The sequence below is a fragment of the Ursus americanus genome, chromosome 34 (genome assembly GCF_024610735.1).
Source record: "Ursus americanus isolate L20-20 chromosome 34, mUrsAme1.1.p, whole genome shotgun sequence".
Lineage (NCBI taxonomy): Eukaryota > Metazoa > Chordata > Mammalia > Carnivora > Ursidae > Ursus > Ursus americanus.
In genome coordinates this window covers 23578640-23600040 of record NC_142160.1, presented here as the reverse complement: position 1 = coordinate 23600040, position 21401 = coordinate 23578640, and the positions used below count along the sequence as shown (strand labels likewise).

The 21401-nt window shown below is 42.9% G+C and overlaps 1 protein-coding gene across 1 annotated transcript in view; it reads left to right on the top strand.

The window, feature by feature from the left end:
- Positions 1-18484, top strand: part of SLC28A3 (solute carrier family 28 member 3) — a 49796-nt gene extending 31312 nt beyond the window's left edge. Inside the window, exons 8-18 of the mRNA XM_045780923.2 lie at positions 169-246; positions 2300-2380; positions 3917-3997; positions 6529-6654; positions 8283-8413; positions 9745-9913; positions 10304-10501; positions 14708-14789; positions 15507-15605; positions 15843-15963; positions 17017-18484. Coding sequence (XP_045636879.2) covers positions 169-246; positions 2300-2380; positions 3917-3997; positions 6529-6654; positions 8283-8413; positions 9745-9913; positions 10304-10501; positions 14708-14789; positions 15507-15605; positions 15843-15963; positions 17017-17143 — 1293 coding nt within the window. The 3' untranslated portion in view covers positions 17144-18484. The remainder of the gene's footprint in view (positions 1-168; positions 247-2299; positions 2381-3916; positions 3998-6528; positions 6655-8282; positions 8414-9744; positions 9914-10303; positions 10502-14707; positions 14790-15506; positions 15606-15842; positions 15964-17016) is intronic.
- Positions 18485-21401: the final 2917 nt, after the last annotated feature.

The following is a 21401-nucleotide window of genomic DNA, read 5'->3' as shown; positions in this document are numbered from 1 at the left end:
CTACTTCCATGCCATCCACTGGAGCAGGGAAAGCTATGAAAATTTACCTTCCACGTCTAACCAGCAAGTTTGCTGGGCTCTCCCTCTGCAGAGCCGGGGAGGTCCTGCGGACTCTAACCACCAATTCTGTGGTTGTAATGATCGTCTGTTTTCCTTACTTTAACGCAGACCTTCTTGGAATATACTAACGCTGGTGCTGAGTTTGTCTTCGGTGAGACATACGCAGAACACTTATTTGCATTTAAGGTAAAGCCAAATCCCATTTCGAAGTAGTTACTTCCTTTTCAGTACCTCCTGGGTCTTTGCTGATGTTCTGATAGAAACTGACCAGAAACCAGATATACACCTGCCGGGCATGTCATAGGTGGATAGCACTTCACTGCCTTTTTCCATTTATCAGATTTTATCTGAAGTCAGTAGATTGCAAACATTTTACTTTGTTACCATAGCATGGAGGGAAACATCTAGAGGAAGTCAGAAATATACAAATACTTTTGAGGGGGCTCCTAGCATTGCCTGAGATACTTCTGAAAACTCATATGGGATAATAGTATCTGAGGCATCAGGGAAAGGAACATTTGATCGCTGGCAACGATGAGGCATATGGCCACCGATGGCTTCCAGGGCCGGGATCAGTGACAGCTCTGTGCTCAGGAACCCCCTCCGTCTCCCAAAAGGAGACAGCTGCTCACCCACACCAAACTGTTCTTCCAGAGCCATCTCCATGCTAAACCTTTCCTGTCTTCCCTTCAGTGCAGTGGGCAGGAGTCTGGGCCTTCTCCCAACCGAAGGAGGGACATTATGCTTCAGGGGAAAGGTCAGGCTGGCCTCCCTGCACTCCCACAAGCCCCAGGAAGCTCACATTCCCCTGTGAAGACCCTACAAATACTTGTTGATGAGGCAGAAAGATGAATTCGGCTTTTCCTTCAGCATTCTTTTTTTGTGGTGTTATTGTTCCCACACTTCTAACTTGTTCTCTCACGTAGGGACTCTGAGTTTACCTCCAAACTACCCCGGCTTCAGTTAGGTCAACATTTATGATGAATCTGTTATTTAATTGCTCTTTTTTTTTTAAACTGTCAATTTGATGCTTTGGTGCCGAGTTACAAACTGAGATAGAAATATGCTCATATCACGAATTGAACCCAGAATTGGGAAAAGTCACCAGGAAGGCATAACTTGCTGCCCAAACTGCACCAGAGTCTTTAGACATTTCCTACCCACCCAGCCACCCACCCACCACCTCCCTCTTCCCCAGAGCAGTGGCCTCCATCCTTTCTGACAAAGCAGAATCCCTGTGGGAACATTCAAGAGATAAGCTCCTTTAATTCCCCGAAGCTTTCAGGAAGGCTCTGCTTGCCCATTAAAGCCAATAAAAGCACATAAGTGGCTGAGCTCTGAATAATGGCACAAAATGTCTTTTAATATATATTATTAATAGATTTTTCTAAATCAGATCCTGTACAAATTGTCCCCAGTCATTCTCTGCCTCTGGTGGCAGCCTGTCCCTGGTCATTTAGCTGGGAGAACAGAGGGGAAGGGGTACAGATCGGTAGGGGTGTGGAGGGACCCAGCCCCCAGCTCTGTGTGTTCTCTGCAGGGTAGAAACTGTTCACTGTGGAAACACAGGCTGCATTGAAGACACCCAAATAGCACCAGGGAAACAGGATGCAGAAAAAGACCATGGTGGTATCACAGAAGCAAACTAGTTTCCCAAGTTTTTTTTTTTTTTTTTCGTGATTAAAAAAAAAACTCTATCAGTAAAATAATTATTACTTTAAGAGTTAAAGGATGCGTGCTTGCTCTGTGGGAGGCAGTGTGTGTAAGCATCTACCGTGCTGTATCGAATCTGTGAAGCCTCTATCAGTAAGGACCTGAGAGGCTACTCACACTCCATTTTGAAAGGATCCTCTGCTAATGAGGCTGTTTAATATCAGAACTTCAAGAATATCTGCCAGTGGCCTTCAGTTTGTTGATCTAGTGCTTACAAATTCCCCTGAAACTGCACTCCTTCTCTGAGAAACCACAGTAAGACAAGATCATCAAAGAGAAACGAACATGTCCGGTTTCCTATGAAATATACTCAAGCTTATCCAGAGCAAATTCAAAGAAGAGACAGCAGACGGGGGCGCTGCCTGACTAAAGTGTCATTTAGTTCAAAATGACATTGATGATGATGATTTTGATGATGTGTCGGCGGGAATAAGGAGGCAGAAAAGAGACCTGATCTGAATTCTACTAATCCTACTGAGGCCAACATCAACCTGTGATTGCTTTCATGCCCCTACCTCGCCCCCAGGTCCTGCCCATCGTGGTTTTCTTCAGCACCGTAATGTCCATGCTCTATTACCTTGGACTGATGCAGTGGATCATTAGAAAGGTACTGGGACTTGAAGGGATTGGGCGACAGGTGTACAGCCATTATTTCAGGGAGAAAGTCTTAAATGCCTTTTCCAGGTTTTCCCGAAGTGCCTTTCTGTTTGCACCAAGATTCACCACCACCTCCTCTTCCAGCCCGTTATTAGACCCCAACCAAAAAATCCTACATGCAGCCCTGGAGGCAATTTTACCTAAGGGACTTCTAATGGGGCTTTTTTTTTTTAATAATAATTTTTTTATTATGTTATGTGAGTCACCATACAGTACATCCCAAGTTTTTGATGTAAAGTTCCATGATTCATTACTTGCGTCTAATGGGGCTTTGACTCGCAGTCAGTGGTTACTGGCTATCTTCATAAAACCTTAGTAATTACTTCTTTAACCAAAGAATTGACTCCAGCAGAGCAGATACCTTTGGGGAGAACAGCATCCTTCCTTCATCCTGGCTGTCTTCCCTGTGCCGTACACAGAGTCCCTGCTTCTCCTCGGGACATTGCAAAAGTGGATGTTCTAGGAGTTGTTAGAGGATTCAAGCAAGAAGCAGAAGCTGTTTTGCATTTCTGGGGGAGTTTGATAAGCATACACAAATTAAAAAAAAAAAAAAGGTCCCAAAAGTTCATCTCATTCCTGCCACCCCAGCACTGCCAGTTGTATGACACTTGTGTTAAATGGGAACATGAGGAAATGTGTAAGCTAGTTTGAATGCACACACAAGCCGGGCAGTGCATACAGGGTTTGGGCACAGCCGTAGCCCTCCTTTGACCCTTGTAAATACATAAAAGAGAGGGAAGGAGGGAGGGAGAGAGAGAGAGAGAGAAACCAGAACAGCAGCAGAATTCAGAATTTCAGCAAGAGTGTGCCAGGGCCCATAATTTTCTGATTGTGGACTTAAACGTTCAGAATTGCTGTGCTCGTGTCTAAGCAGAAAGGAAGGAGAGAACGCAACAGGAGGTCTCCATCCTGAAGTGGGCACCACAGTCTCTAGCTGGAAGGGCCAGTGCAGAAGTGGGACCACAAACCATGTTCCTTTGAGAGTTTAGTAGAAAAGGCTAACCCTCCACGACATCCCACTGCTTATTAGCTGGGTGATCTTAGACAAAATAACTAAACTGTTCCGTGCCTTGGATTCCTTTTCTATAAAATGGCTGTGATCACAGGACCTTCCTCAAAGGGTTATTATGATAATTAAATGCATTACCTGGATCAAGAGCATAAAACAGTGCTTGGAATGCAGTGAAGCTTGTCATGACTGCTAGCAATTATTATAATTTCATACACTTATACCATGTTTCAATAGACAATCGTTTGTGTAATGAATGTATGAATTCCAAGTATATACAATGACTCAGCCCTACCATTCACATAGGAGAATTGGCTGGGTCTGCTCTGTAGACTAGATAGCGTACACTCACGTTTAGCTCCATCACTGGCCTGCCAACAATGGTGGAAGGCATTTTCCTCCAAAGAGTTTCATCCCTACTTTGAAGTTGCATATACAAACAGCTCTTCACTGACGTTGTCCCTTGTCCCCTTTTAGGTTGGATGGGTAATGCTAGTTACTATGGGATCATCTCCTATTGAATCCGTAGTTGCTGCTGGCAATATATTCGTTGGACAGGTAAGTTGTAATCTCAAAAAAAACCAAAACAAAACATCTGTTGAAATGGATACTCTTCCTAGAAAGTAGAATAAGAAATATAACGGTATTATTGTTTTGTAGTGTCGGGGAAAGGGTGTCAAAAGAAGGAACCCCCAGCATTGACAATGTCCAGATTCCAGAGAGAGAGAAAGAGTGTACGAGAGAGATCCCTTCCGAGTGTCCCAGTGCCCTAGTGTCCAGTTTGGGTTCTTGAAAGTTTATGGAGAGGAGGAAAGATGGAATCATTTTATCAAAGCACTGGGCTTCTCCTAGGGGTGCCTGGGTGGCACAGCGGTTAAGCGTCTGCCTTCGGCTCAGGGCGTGATCCCAGCATTCTGGGATCGAGCCCCACATCAGGCTCTTCCACTATGAGCCTGCTTCTTTCTCTCCCACTCCCCCTGCTTGTGTTCCCTCTCTCGCTGGCTGTCTCTATCTCTGTCGAATAAATAAAATCTTTAAAAAAATTAAAAAAAAAAAAAAAAAGCACTGGGCTTCTCCTGTATAGATTCTCAACCAATCTTTCCTGAGTTGATTGAATCGTTGAGGTCTCTGACCCACCCTCCAGAGGCTACCAGGTCACCCACTCAAATGGAGTTCACCACTTATCTTAAAGCTGCGAAGATGTAACAGGCAGCCTCCCTTTCTGTGGTGTAACGCTTGTGGTAATGAAAGAGACCAAGAAAGACTTTCCAACCAATGACCCAGCAGCTGTATAAATACTTGAGCTTATTCTCAACTTGTCTGAACTGGCCAACAGTCTGTCTCAGCTGGGCCTGAAGAAAAATGCTGATGAGCAAAAGCATTTTCATCTTTCTGATCCATCACACGGATAAGTGCTTTGCCTGAAGCCTATTTAAGCAAGGAAATATGATGCCAAGGGGTGTCCTTCAAAACAGCAGCATTCCTAAGGGGTGGATAAGGAAGAAATGGTAATCGTCCTCATCACTCAGAATAGGTAGCTTCAGGCAAAATGGAATCACACACCCAGGAAACTACGTGTGAATGCTTGCCAGCACCACTACTCAAGGAAATTGGATTTGAAGCAAAATTCAAGTCACCCAGAGAAACGCACGGCTCCAAATCCGAGGCTTACAACTGCTCCGGGCAGGCTGAGCCTTAATGGTAAGCCCAGCTTGCTAGCCTTTAGGGCGGGGCCCAAATCCGAGGCTTACAACTGCTCCGGGCAGGCTGAGCCTTAATGGTAAGCCCACCTTGCTAGTCTTTAGGGCGGGGCCCATACTTCCTTCCCTAGGAGTTGAAATTGTTATAATTATAGTCATAAAATCTCTCGGGACTAATTAGAACACCATCTTGACTTGATTACTCCTACCTGCAGGGTAAGAGGGCTTATGTACTGAGTTTCTATTTAGTCCATGAAGTGAAGCTCAACACATTCAATCTTATAGAACAATTACAAATAATGAGGGGAAAATTGTAAAATTGCATACGTGCTTCTGTGGTGCTCAATTTGATACTTAATATGCTAAAAGTACAGCTATTATTTATGGAGAGCCCCACGTCGCAGGCCGCCTGTCCTCCTTAATGGGATTCAAGCCCTTACAACTACACTGTCTCTAATTCCTTTCCACCCAAGGGGAAGAGTGGGGTGTCTGATTCCCAATTAGGAAAGTGCCTGTGGGCAGCTGTCCCTGTTATTGTCGGTATTTTTTTATACTTGAGTCTCTATTTCCCTGCGGTGTAAGCAAAGAGGTATATGGTCTGTCGAGATGAAGCTGGAAGATCACCAGTTCACATGGCCAGGGCACAGTTACTTGGGCAACAGTATTCCAACCTTAGAAAAGTATACCTGGCCATCAGACTCCAATCCTAGGCTGGTGGGGATCTTGTATGAATGGCCTTGCAAACTCTGCAAACTTTACGCATGACTCTGTAATGCACACTGACGTAGAGTTCAATGACCCAGACATCAGTGGTGTGGGTTCTCAAATGAATATGCATCAGAACCATCTGGAAGGCTTGTTCAAACACGATTGCTGGTCCCATTTCCAGAGTTTCTGAATCAGTAAGTCTGAGAATTTGCACATCTACCAAGTTCCCAGGTGATGCTGATGGAGCTGTCTGTGGTTCACACTTAGAAATACTGCTTTAAGACCAACTCTTGGTTTCGGCTCAGGTCGTGATCTCGGGGTGGTGGGATTGAACCCTGCAACAGGCTCTGTGCTTGTTGTGGAGTCTGCTTGAGATTCTCTCTCCCTCTGCCCCTCCTGCTTGTGTGCACATGCTCTCTCTCTCTCTCTCTCTGGAATAAACAAATCTTTAAAAAGAAAGAAAGAGATACTGCTTTAGAAAATGGAATCTTGGGGCACCTGGGTGGCTCAGTCAGTTGGGCATCTAACTCTTGGTCTCAGCCCAGATTTTGATCTCAGGGTTGTGAGTTCAAGCCCTGCATTGGGTTCCACTTGGGGGGAAAAAAAGGAATCTTGAGTAGATTGGCACACCTTCCTAAGATCTAAAAGGGAACATTTAATCTGATCTTGCTTTGTTTCCAGACAGAGTCTCCGCTGCTAGTCCGACCATACTTACCACACATCACCAAGTCTGAACTCCATGCAATCATGACTGCTGGGTTCTCTACCATAGCTGGAAGTGTGTTAGGTGCATATATTTCTTTTGGGGTAAGAATGTTTAAAGATAAATTTATGGAAAATTTAACCTCTTCTTTCTTTGCTGCTGTTATCCATTCTTTCTTACCACTGCTGCCAGATAAGGAGGCCAAAAGAGTGTCCTTCGCACTTCCTTTGGCATTTGAGTAGAGTGACCCTGCGGGGCTTTGTGGCTTTGCTTTCAAATCCCTGCCACCTAAATGTGAATTATATCCAACTGTGGCAGAATGGAATCATATTATGAGGTTACTTTGGCCAAACATTTAAATATGTCAAACAACAACAACAACAAACCCACTGTTACTGTCACTAGTAAAGGCAGTCTAGACCAGGGGTCAGCAAGTATGGTTCATGGGTCAAACTAAATTGCTCCGCCTTTTTGGTAACTGAAGTTTTACTGGAAACCAGCTACTTCTATTCATTTCTCTACAGCAGCTTTCATGCTACAGAGTTGGGTAGTTGTGGCCTGAAAAAGCCAAAAATGTTTACTCTCTGGCCCTTCACAGACAAAGTTTTCTGACCTGTGGCTTAGAGCAGTGGTTCCCAAACCTTAATGCCCACTAGAACCATCCAGGAACTTTTTAAAAACCCTAATGCCCAGGCCCATGCCACAGAGTAATTAAACCAGAATCTCTTGGGGGTAAGACTCAGGCATCACTATTTTTTAAAAAACTCCTCCTGTACATTCTAACGTACAACCCAGTTGGAGAGCTGGTGATCTGTGGCCCAGGGCTGCAGAACATTATAAGTGATGCTCGTGCCCCAGGCCCAGAGCTTATAAGCCACACACAGACGCAACCCCCAGTGGAGAAATGGAAGAACGCACAGCTGTGGACCCAGGTGGCTAGCGGTTCTTACAAGATAGGTGAGTTTCATCCCTCCACACCATCTGGGCCTCAGAGAGCCAACCAAGAGGAAGAGGGTAGAGTAAAAGGGTGACAGAGATCTCAGGAATAGCAGCTTGACTGGACCTGCAGGTGGTCCACTCTGCCCTCACTGTAGGAATTCTGCCTGCAGAAATGTGCTGGCCGGAATGGGGGTTGGGAGGGAGATACAGACACTGGCATTCTGAAAATACAGGGAAGAGAATCCTGAAACAAAATAAGGATGTGGGGAGGAAAGGGGAAAGAGTTTAATCAGGCCCACAGTGAGGGAAACAGAAATCGCTTACAGATTAAAGGGACTCTGGATAAATGAATATTATACAAGGCACCACGGATTTCAAGAGAGCGGAAGGAAGACAGAGGGGGGTGTATCCATGCCTGCACCCCCTGTCTAAACTGATGGTATAATGAAATATGGGCTTTAGGGACTATTTAAACACTCAAAATGTCCACAGAGAGGTAGAGGAATCTGGAAGCTCTTACATAGGATTAATCCTCTTCTGAAATGATTGGGTTTTGGTGTTGGGCTTCTCCCCAAAGGATGTGGCCAATTAACACCAATTCCTCCTTCTCCCTGTGACTCTCAAGGTGATGCCGGCTTGGCTGACTCAGTGCTTCCAAACCTCCAAAGAAACACTTTTTTGGCATAGGGCTCAATTCTGCCCTTGTCTTCCCTTGTAAGGCTTTTGGGCTGTTCATCCTGAACACAACAGAAAAGCTAAACCTCAGCTGACCTTCTTTCTCCTGAAATCACAGGTTTCGGCCTCCCACCTGTTAACTGCCTCAGTCATGTCTGCACCTGCATCGTTGGCCGTGGCAAAACTCTTTTGGCCTGAGACAGAAAAACCTAAAATAACCCTCAAGAACGCCATGAAAATGGAAAGTGGGTAAGTGGGACATCTAATTCATACAAGCTGGGGAGTTGGAGGGGGTCCAAATTTAAAGTACAGCAAAAAGTTGATCATCGGAGAGCACGGTGAATCATGGTATTGAGGTGAATTTAATTTCCCAGTGACTTTTAGACTTCACTAGACTTCAAAAAAAAAAAAAAATCTCTTTTCAATACTTGAAAAGCTTCCTAAATACTTGAATATCAATACACTTCCTTAACGGTTCAAAGTAGATATTTCATTTAAAATATGGTATAGTGTTTATTGAGCCCTGAGTTATGACCATTGGAAAGCCATGGGACAACCATTTCTGGAAGTTTCCTATATAATAGGGAGAATGAAGGTGTGATATAGGTATCTTTAACCCCTCATCAATTCATTTTCTTTTGTCCTGTGCAAAAGAAAGAAAAAAGGGTGAAAAAGATGAAGGGGTTTAGGATAGAATCTAATTCAATAAAAGAATCCATCAATGAGCCTGTTGACGAGATTCATCTCTTGTTTGTATTAGGCATAGTCAGTGAAAGGCAAGTTGTCAAAGTGCGATTCCACTTACAAAGTTAAGCAAATATATAAACCTACACAACATATAATTTAGGCACACACATGGGAAAATGAAAAGAAAGGGAATGATAAGCAACTTCTAGGGAGCCAGGTACCTCTGAAATTGAAGAGAAGAGGATGAGATTAAGGAAGGGGGAGTACACAGAGGTGACGGTGACATTCCATTTCTTAAATGAGGTGATAGATATTCAGGCCTTCTTTGAATTATTAGTTCTTATATCATGAATATTTTATAAATATCTTCTGGTAGCTACCTTAATATAATTTTTAAAACCTATAGTGTTTTTACCACTTCCCAAATTTTTAATTAACCCCCCCCCAACTAACAGAGTAGTATAATGGTTAGAAACCCATATGTCCAGGGGCACCTGGGTGGCACAGCGGTTAAGCATCTGCCTTTGGCTCAGGGCGTGATCCCGGCAATCTGGGATCAAGCCCCACATCAGGCTCTTCTGCTGTGAGCCTGCTTCTTCCTCTCCCACTCCCCCTGCTTGTGTTCCCTCTCTCGCTGGCTGTCTCTATCTCTGTCGAATAAATAAATAAAAAATCTTAAAAAAAAAAAAAAGAAACCCATATGTCCATCACCTACACTCAGCAATTATCAATGCCATCATGATTTCATGGAATTTGGGTATTTTGACGAAGGCATGAGCCTGAGAGTTTTGTGTCTCTAACCAAATGAGCTCTGATTATGCCATTTCTATACCTGTGATGTCCATCCACTGACAACACCTTGATAATTCTGGAATTGCTATTTTTTGATAAAGTGATTCAAGGAACCTCCTAGAAGCCGCAACACAGGGAGCATCCTCATCCATCCCCCTGGTGGCAAACATAGCTGTGAATCTGATTGCCTTCCTGGCCCTGTTGTCTTTTGTGAATGCAGCCCTGTCCTGGCTTGGAAACATGTTTGACTACCCACAACTGAGTTTTGAGGTAAAATTCTATCATCTCTCTCCATTGTTTCTGCCTATCTTTGTTTAAAAATAAAATAGGTTTGTGAATTGCCTTCCCTGACAACCTGTAGTATACTCTTACACAATGCACACACTTACCATGTATCTCCCATCTTCCCACCACTGCTCCCCCCCCGCCATCTCTTATCACCCTCCAGGAGAGAATGACGACCTCATGCCAGGAATGACTTCAAATGACCCAATGCCAACCTTGACTCCTCATGGATAGAGATGGGCGAGGCAATGTGAAGGGATTTCTATGCTTAAAGGAGACACAGAGGGATTGGGAAAAATCTCGTCGCAAGGGTGAGGCAGAAGAACTGGAAGCAAATCACCGCTCTAATAAAGTATCTGTTTTTGGGTTTTGTAGATAATATGCTCCTACATCTTCATGCCCTTTTCCTTCATGATGGGAGTAGACTGGCAAGACAGCTTTATGGTTGCTAAACTCATAGGCTATAAGACATTTTTCAATGAATTTGTGGCTTATGAACACCTCTCAAAATTGATCAGTTTAAGAAAGGAGGCTGGACCCAAATTTGTGGATGGTGTGCAGCAATATATGTCGGTGAGTAAATACGTTGATTTCAGAATACACTTCTTTATGACATATATACATTCGTCAGATAGTCACTAGTGCTTCTGTGTAGGAGGCTACGTACTTGGGGATAATTCCAAGAACAAAACAGAATAAAAACCCCTGATCTCATGGAACCGTAGTGAACATAGCACCTCATGATATTCCATTATGTTGAATTAATCTCTGTGTGTGTGTGTGTGTGTGTGTGTCAACACAGCTAATCCTTACTACTGTGATCACTTACTTTCGAGAGCTGTGGATCTAAACCTAGAGTCATATGAGCTGGGAGTGGAATCAATCAATCACCAAATATTTCCTACACGCCTTCTATGTGCAATGCATCTATGCACTGAGGCTACAGCATTGAACAAGTGATGAGGTCTCTGCCCTCATGGGCTCATTGTCTAATAATCTTGAAGATCTCTTCCTTCCAGCTTTAGAAATTCTATGAACTCTGAGAAACTGCCCAAATGCAAGATGTCCTAGGACGTCCTAAAGAGATAGTGAGACACAGTTGCTACTCTCCAAGTGGGTGAGGGAAGAGAAGAGCTTGGGTTGTGGTCTAAACTTTTGAGACAAGCATCCTATAACTATGTCGGCACTTCGGGGCAAATGGGCTCCAGGGAGATGCTCATGTCTGCTTGGCCTTGGATGGGATCAGGCGAAGCCATGACTTAGGTCCTATTTTATAGCCAAGTCTCCAGCTTTTCCTTTTCTGAAAAACCGAATCGTCACACACATGGAAACTCTTAGGGAAATGGCAAACATTTCAGACCACCACCATTGCTCATGGAAACAAGCCATTTGTAATGAATGTTCTAGGCATGTATTTGGCTTTAAAAGGAAAGGGGAGGAAAAGCATGCTGCCCAAGGTTCTAATTGAGATTGCCTACCACTGAACACCACCGCCATCTCTTCCGGTCTCCTAAAGACCAAACATGTAAACTTACTCCCACATATTCTACAAATACAACAGCATGCTCCAGGAGAGTACTGATTCATATTTTATGGTCAGAGGCATTTGACCCACACATCTGATAACAGTGGCTCTGTAGGTCGCCTGTTTCTCAAATGTTTATTCTCCAACTGGCCATGCGGTGGAGCTTGGCCAAATGTCTTCAGTGTTTGGATGCCGCCACAAACCAGCCTGCTTCCTTACCAAAAGGAAACAATGGGCTAAATTAAGTGAATTGCTTTCCATCCCCAACACCAGTTGCCAGGAGAAAGTTGTTTTGTTAATGAGCAAAGCAAGCTCGTGGTCCTGGCGGTGCCAAGCAGGTTTGTGAACAGTTACGATGAGAATAGAGACAGAACAGAAGGGCTGATTTGGGTGGGGGGGTGAGCCCAACCAGAGGCAGACCCACAGAGGCTATAGGGAGACAAGAGCCCAAGAGCTTCTGCTACTGTTGAGTCATAATGGCAAAAGCATTTTGTTTTTCCCAGTTTCTTATTTCCAGTCGACAAAATGGGGATGAGTCCCTGCCATTTTTGTTTACCAACCAACAAGTGGTGGGGGTGTTGCCACCTGTCCCGGAAAAGGCACCACATGACCGAAGCGTAAGCTCTGGGTCTATGAGGCAAACCCGGTGCCATCCAGATCAGAATATGTGTGTAGCACATTGTCCGCAGAATGAGCTCTTCTCTGCTCCGTCATCTTTTCTTTCTTAGCATAAAAGTAATACGTTGCCTGTTCGTTTGTTTACACTTAATTTATACAAACCATGGTACAGAATCCAAAAGGTATAAAAAGGCAAGAGGGAAAGTAAGTCATCCTCCTTATTTCTCTGCCACTCAGCTCTTCTCCCTGTACCACACTACGCCCTTCACCTTGCTCTTCGCATGTAATAACACATCTCGGGTGCCTTTCCCCATCGGTGTCTGTGAAACAGTATTCTCTAGTATGAACACACCGTTATTTATTTTAACCAGTCTCTTGTCGATGGGCACTGTTACCGATTTTCTGCCATTGGAAGCAGTGCTACGATGACTGTCCTTGTACGTACAGCACCTTTGCTCAGGCGCTAGGAGAGCTATATGATGTATTGTTCATTTCCCAGTGCAGTGGAGCTCTTTCCATCATGTATTCCTGCACATGTATGGGAAAAGGAAGAGCAGTATCATTTCAGCCTCCTTTCCCTCTTATTATAAAACCCTGCATGGCCACATCTGTGTATCCCCTTCCCACAGATCCCCAGAAACAGCAAAGAGGAATCTAAAGTGCTTTGTGCCATCTCCCTCCCCACGGTCTCTTAATAAGCCTGCCTGGCTTTGAAGCCAATCGAACTAAATGAAAAGCACTAGAGAGAGCAGGGAATGAGGATGAGCTTTTCCAGAAACAGCGGACTGCTCAAATACATGATTTTTTCCCCTGCCTGCTATATGCACGCTGATTGAAAATATCAACAAAGGCATTCTGAGAAAACCATGAAAGAGAAGAGGGGCCTTATAATCAACAAAAAATTTAACATGGCCACTTGAGTCTTGAAGGTGAGCTTTTAAAAAAATCCAGTTAGTTGGGGGATAAAAAGGCACTACTACTTTTGAATGTAGTATTTTCCTGGTTTGTTCTTTAAACCAAATTATAGATTTTTTCAGGGTTTTGGAAAAGAAAATTATTGCCTCAATTGTATGGGTGCCTTTGCCAGATGGGTGAGCTTTTGGTGAACAACAAAGTCCACTGAATCTTCTGAGTGTCCTGCGGTCGGTCCCTCAACCTGAGAAAGAATGATCTGGTCTGAGCATACCTCTTGGCTGTCAGAGTAGAGCCAGAGGGCTATCCTCGTACTTCTACAAATTCACCTCCCATCTTCCGACTGCCCGTGAAAAGACTATTATTCCTTCTCCCACTGCTAAGTGGGCACCTAATACTCCTATGAGATGGTTAGAGCTGAGGACCAAAGAAAGACAAGCACACACCACAGCCAGAATGAAAGGAACTCCTATGATATCTCTGAATTTCCTTTTTACTAATATAATTCCTTTTCACTGAAGTATAATTTACGTACAACAAAAGGTCCTTTTTTGGGTGTATATACAAGTTTTGTTACATCACATGTGTAACCTCATCTATAGTGAATATGCAGAACATTTCTATCACACCTAGAAAATTTCTCTCATGGCCAGTTGCAGACAACAATACCCCTCCCCCATCACCTCATTCCCAGACAGCCTCATCTTTCATTCACTATACTTTACTTTTGCTAGCAAAATTTCATACAAATGGACTCACTTAGCATTCATGTTGTTACATCCATTATTTTCCTTCTTACCACAGAGTAGTATTTTATTTTGTGGATATCCATAATTTGTTTATCCATTTGTCTGTTGAAGGACGTTTGGGTCGTTTCCAGCTTGAAGCTATTTTGAGCATAGCTGCCATAAATACTCACATACAGTCTTCTTGTGGACATATGTTTTGATTTCTCCTGGGAAAATTCCAAAGAGTGTTATTGCTGGGTGATCCAGGCTGTGTCTGTTAACTTGATCAGAAACTGCCAAGTTTGTTCGTACTTTATAAACAGGCTGGGTCACTTTACATTCCCACCAACAACGTACAAGAATTTCAATTGTTCCACATCCTTGCCAACACCTGCTACTGTCCATTTTTTTAGCCATTTTCGTGGATCTGTAGTGGTAACTTATTGTTCTGATTTGCATTTCCCTGGTGATGAATGATGTCTAACATCTTCTCATGTGCTTTTTGGCCCTTTACATGTCTTTTCTGAAATCTCTTTAGCTATTTTTATTGGGTGCTTGTCTTCTTAATATGAAATTATAACAGCTCTTTATACATTCGAAATAAGTCCATTGTCAAACGTAATGTATTTTCTGGGATCAATTTTATACCGTCAGTATCTGGCACTGTGCCTGGCACATTAGCACAGGTGGCCAGGTCATATTGAATATGAGAAGTTATCATTGGGCAAAAAGTAGCATTTGTAGAGGTTAAGACTACCAATTCCAACTCTTCTGTAGAGAGTCTCCAAATCCACACAGCCCCTTTCCCTCTCTCAAAATTCAAGGGGAGATGGGGGAAAAAAGATTCTAGGAAGCAACAGGTGTTTGACACCATGCGCTGCACAATCACTTGTCAATACTGATTCCATAGTCAGAAAAGGAGGCCTGGTTAGTATGTCAGATTTACTAAGCTGAGTCACACCATGTATACTTCTGCGTGTTTATGTTTATTTACAGATTCGTTCTGAGACGATTGCCACCTATGCTCTCTGTGGCTTTGCTAATTTTGGTTCCCTAGGAATAGTGATCGGCGGACTCAGTAAGTGAAAAGAATATTCTGTAACAACATATATGACATAAACATACTTTCGATCTCCATCTGGCTCTGTAACATTATTTGCTTCGGGGGTGGGGGGAAGCCCTGTGACAGTAGTAAATCCTTTAGGGTCTATTTTTTATCCCTGCTCTGCAATATAGTTTTCCTAGGTATAACCCAAGCTAACCTCAGGAAGAATTTGCTCAAATGTACTGGTGCTTCCCTACCCAGGGATGACACATAGGTTTCATTTTGCATGCCAGTTCCAGTGGATTTGTAATGGCCACCTGAAGAAGGATTCTGAGGCCCAGGGCAAGTGGGAAAATACTGTGATTAAATTAGCGATGTCTGCCATAGGCATGGAAGTGATGATGAGTTGCAGATGCTTGGATCTCTCCTTGAAATCCATTTGCCTTGCCATGCCCTCCAGACACTCTGTGAAACTTAGAATAAAACATGGGATTTGTTTCTTCTGTAGAATGGAAGCTTCTGGACCTTCTGATGTGGACAAATTTCTTCCCTTCCTCCCCCGCCAGAGACCTTCTCTGGATGTGGAGCTCATCCTGAAGCTCTTGAATCTTGACTTTCCCAGTTAATTTGGAAAAAAAAGACAAGTTGCTCACCTGAGATGCCCAGCCCCAGAACAATTCTCAGAGGTGGGGAATTTGGAGTTTCCAATCAATGACCTCAACATTAATCTCCTACTTCCATGTGTCCCAGCATCCATGGCTCCTTCCAGAAAACGTGATATCGCCTCAGGGGCAATGAGAGCGCTGATCGCGGGGACCGTCGCCTGCTTCATGACAGCCTGCATTGCAGGTACTGCACGCCGTCTTTTGTGTCCTATGTCCCCGAGCCCACAAAATGGCAGCTTTCAGGGGGGCCATGCCGCCACCCTGCAGATGCAGCATCTGCTGTTGCCGAAGCCGAGAGGCAGAGCTGCGGCTTATACTGTAAAGTGAAATGTGCAGAGCACAGTGGAGAAGCTAAGAACAGAAAGAGGGCTGGGTAACGTTGTTAATTAATAAAATGGATGGCACTCTATTTCACTTCCAGGAGTACTCTCCAGCACCCCCGTAGACATCGACTGCCATCGCATTTTAGAGAATGCCTTCAACTCCAGTCTACCTGCAAACACAACCGATGTGATATCTTGTTGTCAAACTCTATTGGACAGGTATTGTAGCCTTGAGTCTGGCTTCTTCATATCCATTCTTAATAAACAAATTAGGCCTAAAGGCCCCATCCACTTATTTTTTATAACTTTATAACTCTGTGTTTAAAAATAAAACTTTGTAGGGCTCCTGGGTAACTCAGTCGGTTGAGCCTCTGACTCTTGATTTTGCCTCAGGTCATGATCCAGGGGCCTGAGATTGAGCCCCCACATCAGGTTCCCTGCTCAGCAGGGAGTCTGCTTGGCCCTTTCTCCCATTGCCCCCCAACTCACACTCACACACTCTCTCTCTCAAATAAATAAATAAATAAATCTTTTAAAAAGATAAAAATAAGAACTTGTGCAACAATTCTAATCCACCCTTCATTTTGACTTTTCTCAGCTGAGACTAGACACTACAGTACTAGTGAGTGTTGTGCAAGCATTTCTTAAGCCCCCAGCTTTGTGATAGACACTTTGTATGAATTAGCTCATTTAAACCTTGAAACCATGTAAGTTAAGAACTATTGCTCTTTTTAGCGTTCGATAAAAATCGGGCCTTGAGAAGCTTATACCACTTTCCCAAGCAGAATGAATGCAAGCACAATCAAGATACAAAATTTAGGTCTTTCTGGCCACAGAGTCCATGCCCTTAACTAGTAGCCAAGCACTAGTCAGTTGGTACTGCCTGTCTTTCAAGGGCATCAGGCAGTGCAGACTGTCCTGACGACATGGCAATGGTGATGTTGGGCGACAGTGCATGAGGGGCCACCAGGGACCCATACTGGCCACTCCCACCCTGTGCCCTTACCCCATTTGCCCTTCTTAATGTACAAGTGTTTTATGAGGATTGATTCTTGGTTCATTCTGGAATAAATAGGGGGAGGCCTTGAGGCCAGACAGGATTTGAGAGTCAACACTAATTCTCTGGGACCTCTGTCCTTAACCACCCTAACCTGAAAGTGAGGGAGGCAATCAGCTACCTGCCCTATGCTATTTTTAATGTGTCTTCTCCTGCTCATCTACTGTTTCTGTCTTCTAAGGCTCAACTAACTGTTTTATTCCGCTTTCCACCAGCACTATTGTCAACGGTCCTGGTGAGGTCATCCCAGGAGGAAACCACAGCTTGTCTTCTTTAAGGGGCTGCTGCACAATGTTGACACCACCAACACTGAACTGCAGTTGGATCTCTAGTGCATTTTGAGTTCAGCTACTTCTCCAATGGAACTCTAGGTACAGATGCTGAATTTTCTGCTTTGGGGAGGAAAAAAAACACTATTCTTCACAGATGGATATTTCCATCATGGAGTCAGCGAGGAAAAACAGGAGTGAACCCTTCAGATCTCCAACACCATCATCCTCTTCTTCCCTCCCTTCCGCAAACCCTTCCCCACTGAGAACTACTATGATATCTCAAGATGACCTGTTGTCTCCAGTCCCAAAGATGTTTCCTGACCCTAGAATTTTATGCCATTTTACCAGAATACAGGTCTAAATGATGGCTCACAACAACGGGGCCACACCCAGAGTGGCTCACTTCTAACACATCTCAGGGGAGGTCACTGCATTCACCCTGGCTCACAGAAAACAGCTGGAACTTGAATCTCACACGGAGTAGGATCAGTCATTCATCACCCACTCATTGCCTGCCCTGAGGAAGTCCTACAGAAATCAAGAGTCCTTTAGGAGAGCATTTAGACCATTCCAAAACCAGGTTTTAAATCCTGTATGCTTAGAAAGTTATACCAGTCAGCTTACTCTAAATTTTGCTGCAATAAGAAATAAGCCAAAAACCTTGGCGACTTACAAGTTTATTTTTCCCTTGCACCTTATGCTTAGTGAGGGTCAGTTTTAGCTGTGTTTCATGTTGTCTTCACTTCCAGGACCCAGGCTAAAGAAGCAGCCACTATGTGAGGTATGTCGGGGGGGGGGAGGGGGAAAAAGGTAGCTCTTAAAACTTCTGCTAGGAAGGACCCTTCACTTCTACTACATTCCATTACCCAAAGCTAATCATACGACAAGCTGGATGTCACGGCTATGGATGAATTATCCTGTCTAAGGGAAGGATAGTGAGTATTTTGAAGAAACAACATGGTATACTACAAGGATGCATGATATCCATGTCTCCCTACTCATGTAGGCTTTGGCTATGTTTCTGGTGACGAGACTGGAAAATGGCACTACTTTTTGGTCAAAAAGTCACTTAAGGACCATCTGAGGGAGAAAAATAAGTCCTGGTTGAGATCTGAAACCTTCCACCAATACTTCCATTGACCAGGAAAGCATCAGCATCAAAACTGCTTACTGGGTATCAAAGAAGAACCTTCCTTAATCGGTTATAAGATTTCATGTGTGTCAAAAGAAAATTCCAGAGACAATGGCAAGGTGCTCTTTAATGAAATGCTCATCACCAATTCTCTTAATAGACCAAAGACCACATTGTATGAGAAAATACAAACACCAATGACTGAGTCAAAAGGTGATTCACAAGAAAGAAAAAATGTGAAAAGGATTTTGCAAAGTAATTTATTTTAGTTATGCTTTCTTTCTTGTTCATGCACAATTTGTTAAAATGTACATGTAAATAACTGGTCTCTGTGTGTGCGCATGCATGTGCGTGCATTGTGTGTGTGTGTGTGTGTGTGTGTGTGTGTGTGTGTGTGTGTGTGTGGCAGCAGAGGTGAAGGATGAAATTAAATGCCCAAAGGACCCTTTATCTCTAAAGTACAAGGTACTAGGATATTTCTAACTATTGGTCATTTGTATCAAATTCTTCTTGGAATTCATGTGCCCTTTCAGTATTTAGACTTTATTTTAGGAAAGTATATTTACATGTCTTTTCCCTCTGTTCTCTATGTTCTTTGTCATAAAAGCGTGTGACAATAGTATGTCAGGGGTGCCAGTTATTCATATGTTGATTCTCTTTGGTCTGCTGTGGCTATTATCTTTCTGTTTTTTCTCTTTTTAATTCTTTGCATCTTTCTATTTAGTTTTATTCCTGAGACTCTCTAAGAGAATTTCTGTGTTATTTCCAGTGTGCTTCTCTGGCCAACTGATTTTCAAATTCTGTCTGTTGTGATTACTGTTCTTTGGATGTTTGTAGCTCTTCTCTGAGCTCTTTTATTTCAAGGAAAACAATAATTACTGTCCTGTTTTTTAAGTTGTCTTCTTTTTTCAATTGCAGAAAGTAATAACCATTTGTAATGAAAAGTGACACACACACACACACACACCTTTTTCCAAACATATAGAGGAGTGTGGAGGATTTCTTGCATCTACAGAACTAGAATGAGTCTACTTAAATATCACATACAACTTATTTTCACTTGGCAACATAGCTTGGACATTTCTACCAAGTCATTATATACAGTTCTCACTCTGTCCTTCCCTTCTCACTAGTCTGTGTGCGTGTGGGTACAATTCCACACAAATGAGATAATATATATGCTGGGAGAGGGAGGGAGTTACACATCATGTATTCTTTCTATTTGCTTCCCTCCTCTTCCCTGTGTCTGGCCCACCACATACAGGGGACCCAGGTTAAAAGACCTGACATACAGCTCTCTGTACTTTCCTTGCATGTGCAGGTCATGTTTTACAAACATATCCTATTGAGGACTGTATGGTTATTTTACCATACTGGGATATTCTGGGATGACTCACATTTCTTTACAGTTCTTCTTCTTCTCTAACAATACTTGGCGGATATTCAAGTCCACTGGCAAAACTTTATTTTTTTCAAAGGCTTCATAATAGTCCATGACGTATTACATATGTGTATTAACCATTCCTCTAAGGACAAGCATCCACTTTTTGGGGTTTTGTTTTGGTTTTGGCTACTTGGAACAATACCTGCCCACTTATTTCACACACTAGTGGCTTTATTTCATTAGCAGAGCTATCTGATAGAAATATAACACAAGTCACACGTGATTTAAAATTTTCTAGTCGCCACTTTAAAAACATAAAAAGAAACTGGTAAAATTAATTTTAATAATATATTTGACCCAACATATCCATGATATTATCATTTCAATGAATTATTTTATATTATTTTTAATTGAACTAAGCCTTTAAAATCTAGTATATATCTTACACTTAGAACATATCTTAAGACACTATATTTTCATTGGCAATAATTGATCTGTATTTAGATTTCATAAAATGTATAGTTGCAAAGTAAATTCATGTGCCTACATTGTTCCGAACACACTGAAAACTTTCCAATAACTGAAATGAGTATCAGTTTTTAAATTAAAATTTTAGTCCTCATTTGCACATATGAAATAGTTCCATAATTCAATTATTAGTAGCTACCATATCAGACAGTACAATTCTATAAGGTGGCTTCCTAGGTGAACTGAAGTGAGTGTATATATTTGGTATTAATATATGTTGCCAGAGTGCATCCTGGAGAAATATGGTGTCCTAATTTTTACCTGCTTTGTGATATGTTCTTTCCAATGTGTTTTTATTCATCTACCTCTGTGTATATATGTGGTATTTCTTTTCAAATGCAACACGTTCACATAAATCCCATGCTGATTTCTTTTTAAATGTTTCCATCCTTGAACGAAGGAGGGCACATTATTCTTGAGCCATAGGAGAAAGAATAATAAGGGTGCAGACCGGATGAATGAGCTGGTGATGACTTGGGCTTCTTGTGTCCAGAAACCTTACCAATCCCTGTGAATGTTGAATGGCTCTGGACTGGCTGAAAGTTTCCCTCTTCCCAGTGAAACCACTTAATGGAGTTTTGGGTACATGGTGATGTCTCCACTCTTCCTTAGCAAACATAAAAGCTGGAGGGCTGTTTGTTCCCCTCAGTTTATCCTACACCCACCTACCCATAGTTTTCTGAGGTGGCAAAGATGGGGTGCCTGGGTGCTTCCTATATGTCTGTTTAATCGCTGTCTGAGGTCACTCGGTGCTGACAGCATGTTGCTGTGAATCCACGCACGCTGAGCTGCTTTCAAGACAAGGCTGGGACATCTCTTTCGAAGAATTCTGCACTCTGTCTAGCCTGCCCAGGAAATCTGAAGCCCCCATACTTCTCTCTGAGTCTATCTTCATACCAGTACAGTTTCCACTAGTCTAAAAGACCTTTCTTAAACACAGTATTATGGGTCCAGATAACGAAGATCTCCTAATTTTAATGAAGATGGATGTGCCTTACTGCTTCTTATTCTCTTTATTGTTTTCCACTGGCTTGCAAACGGAGAGGGGGCAGAAATGGCATTTCTGTCATCAATCCAGAAGTTATGCTTAGAAACAAATTCACTGACCCTGCAGAGGCCTTCCAGTCTCAGTGAAGAATAGACTGTAGTCCTGGGGTATGAAGAATTTACTTTGATTTTTTTTTTATTTCATTGGTAAAATTGGCACACCCAAGCAGTTAGATCTGAGTGAGAAGGTCTCTGTAACTATACAGATTACCAACATGCATTCATTCTGCAAGTGCT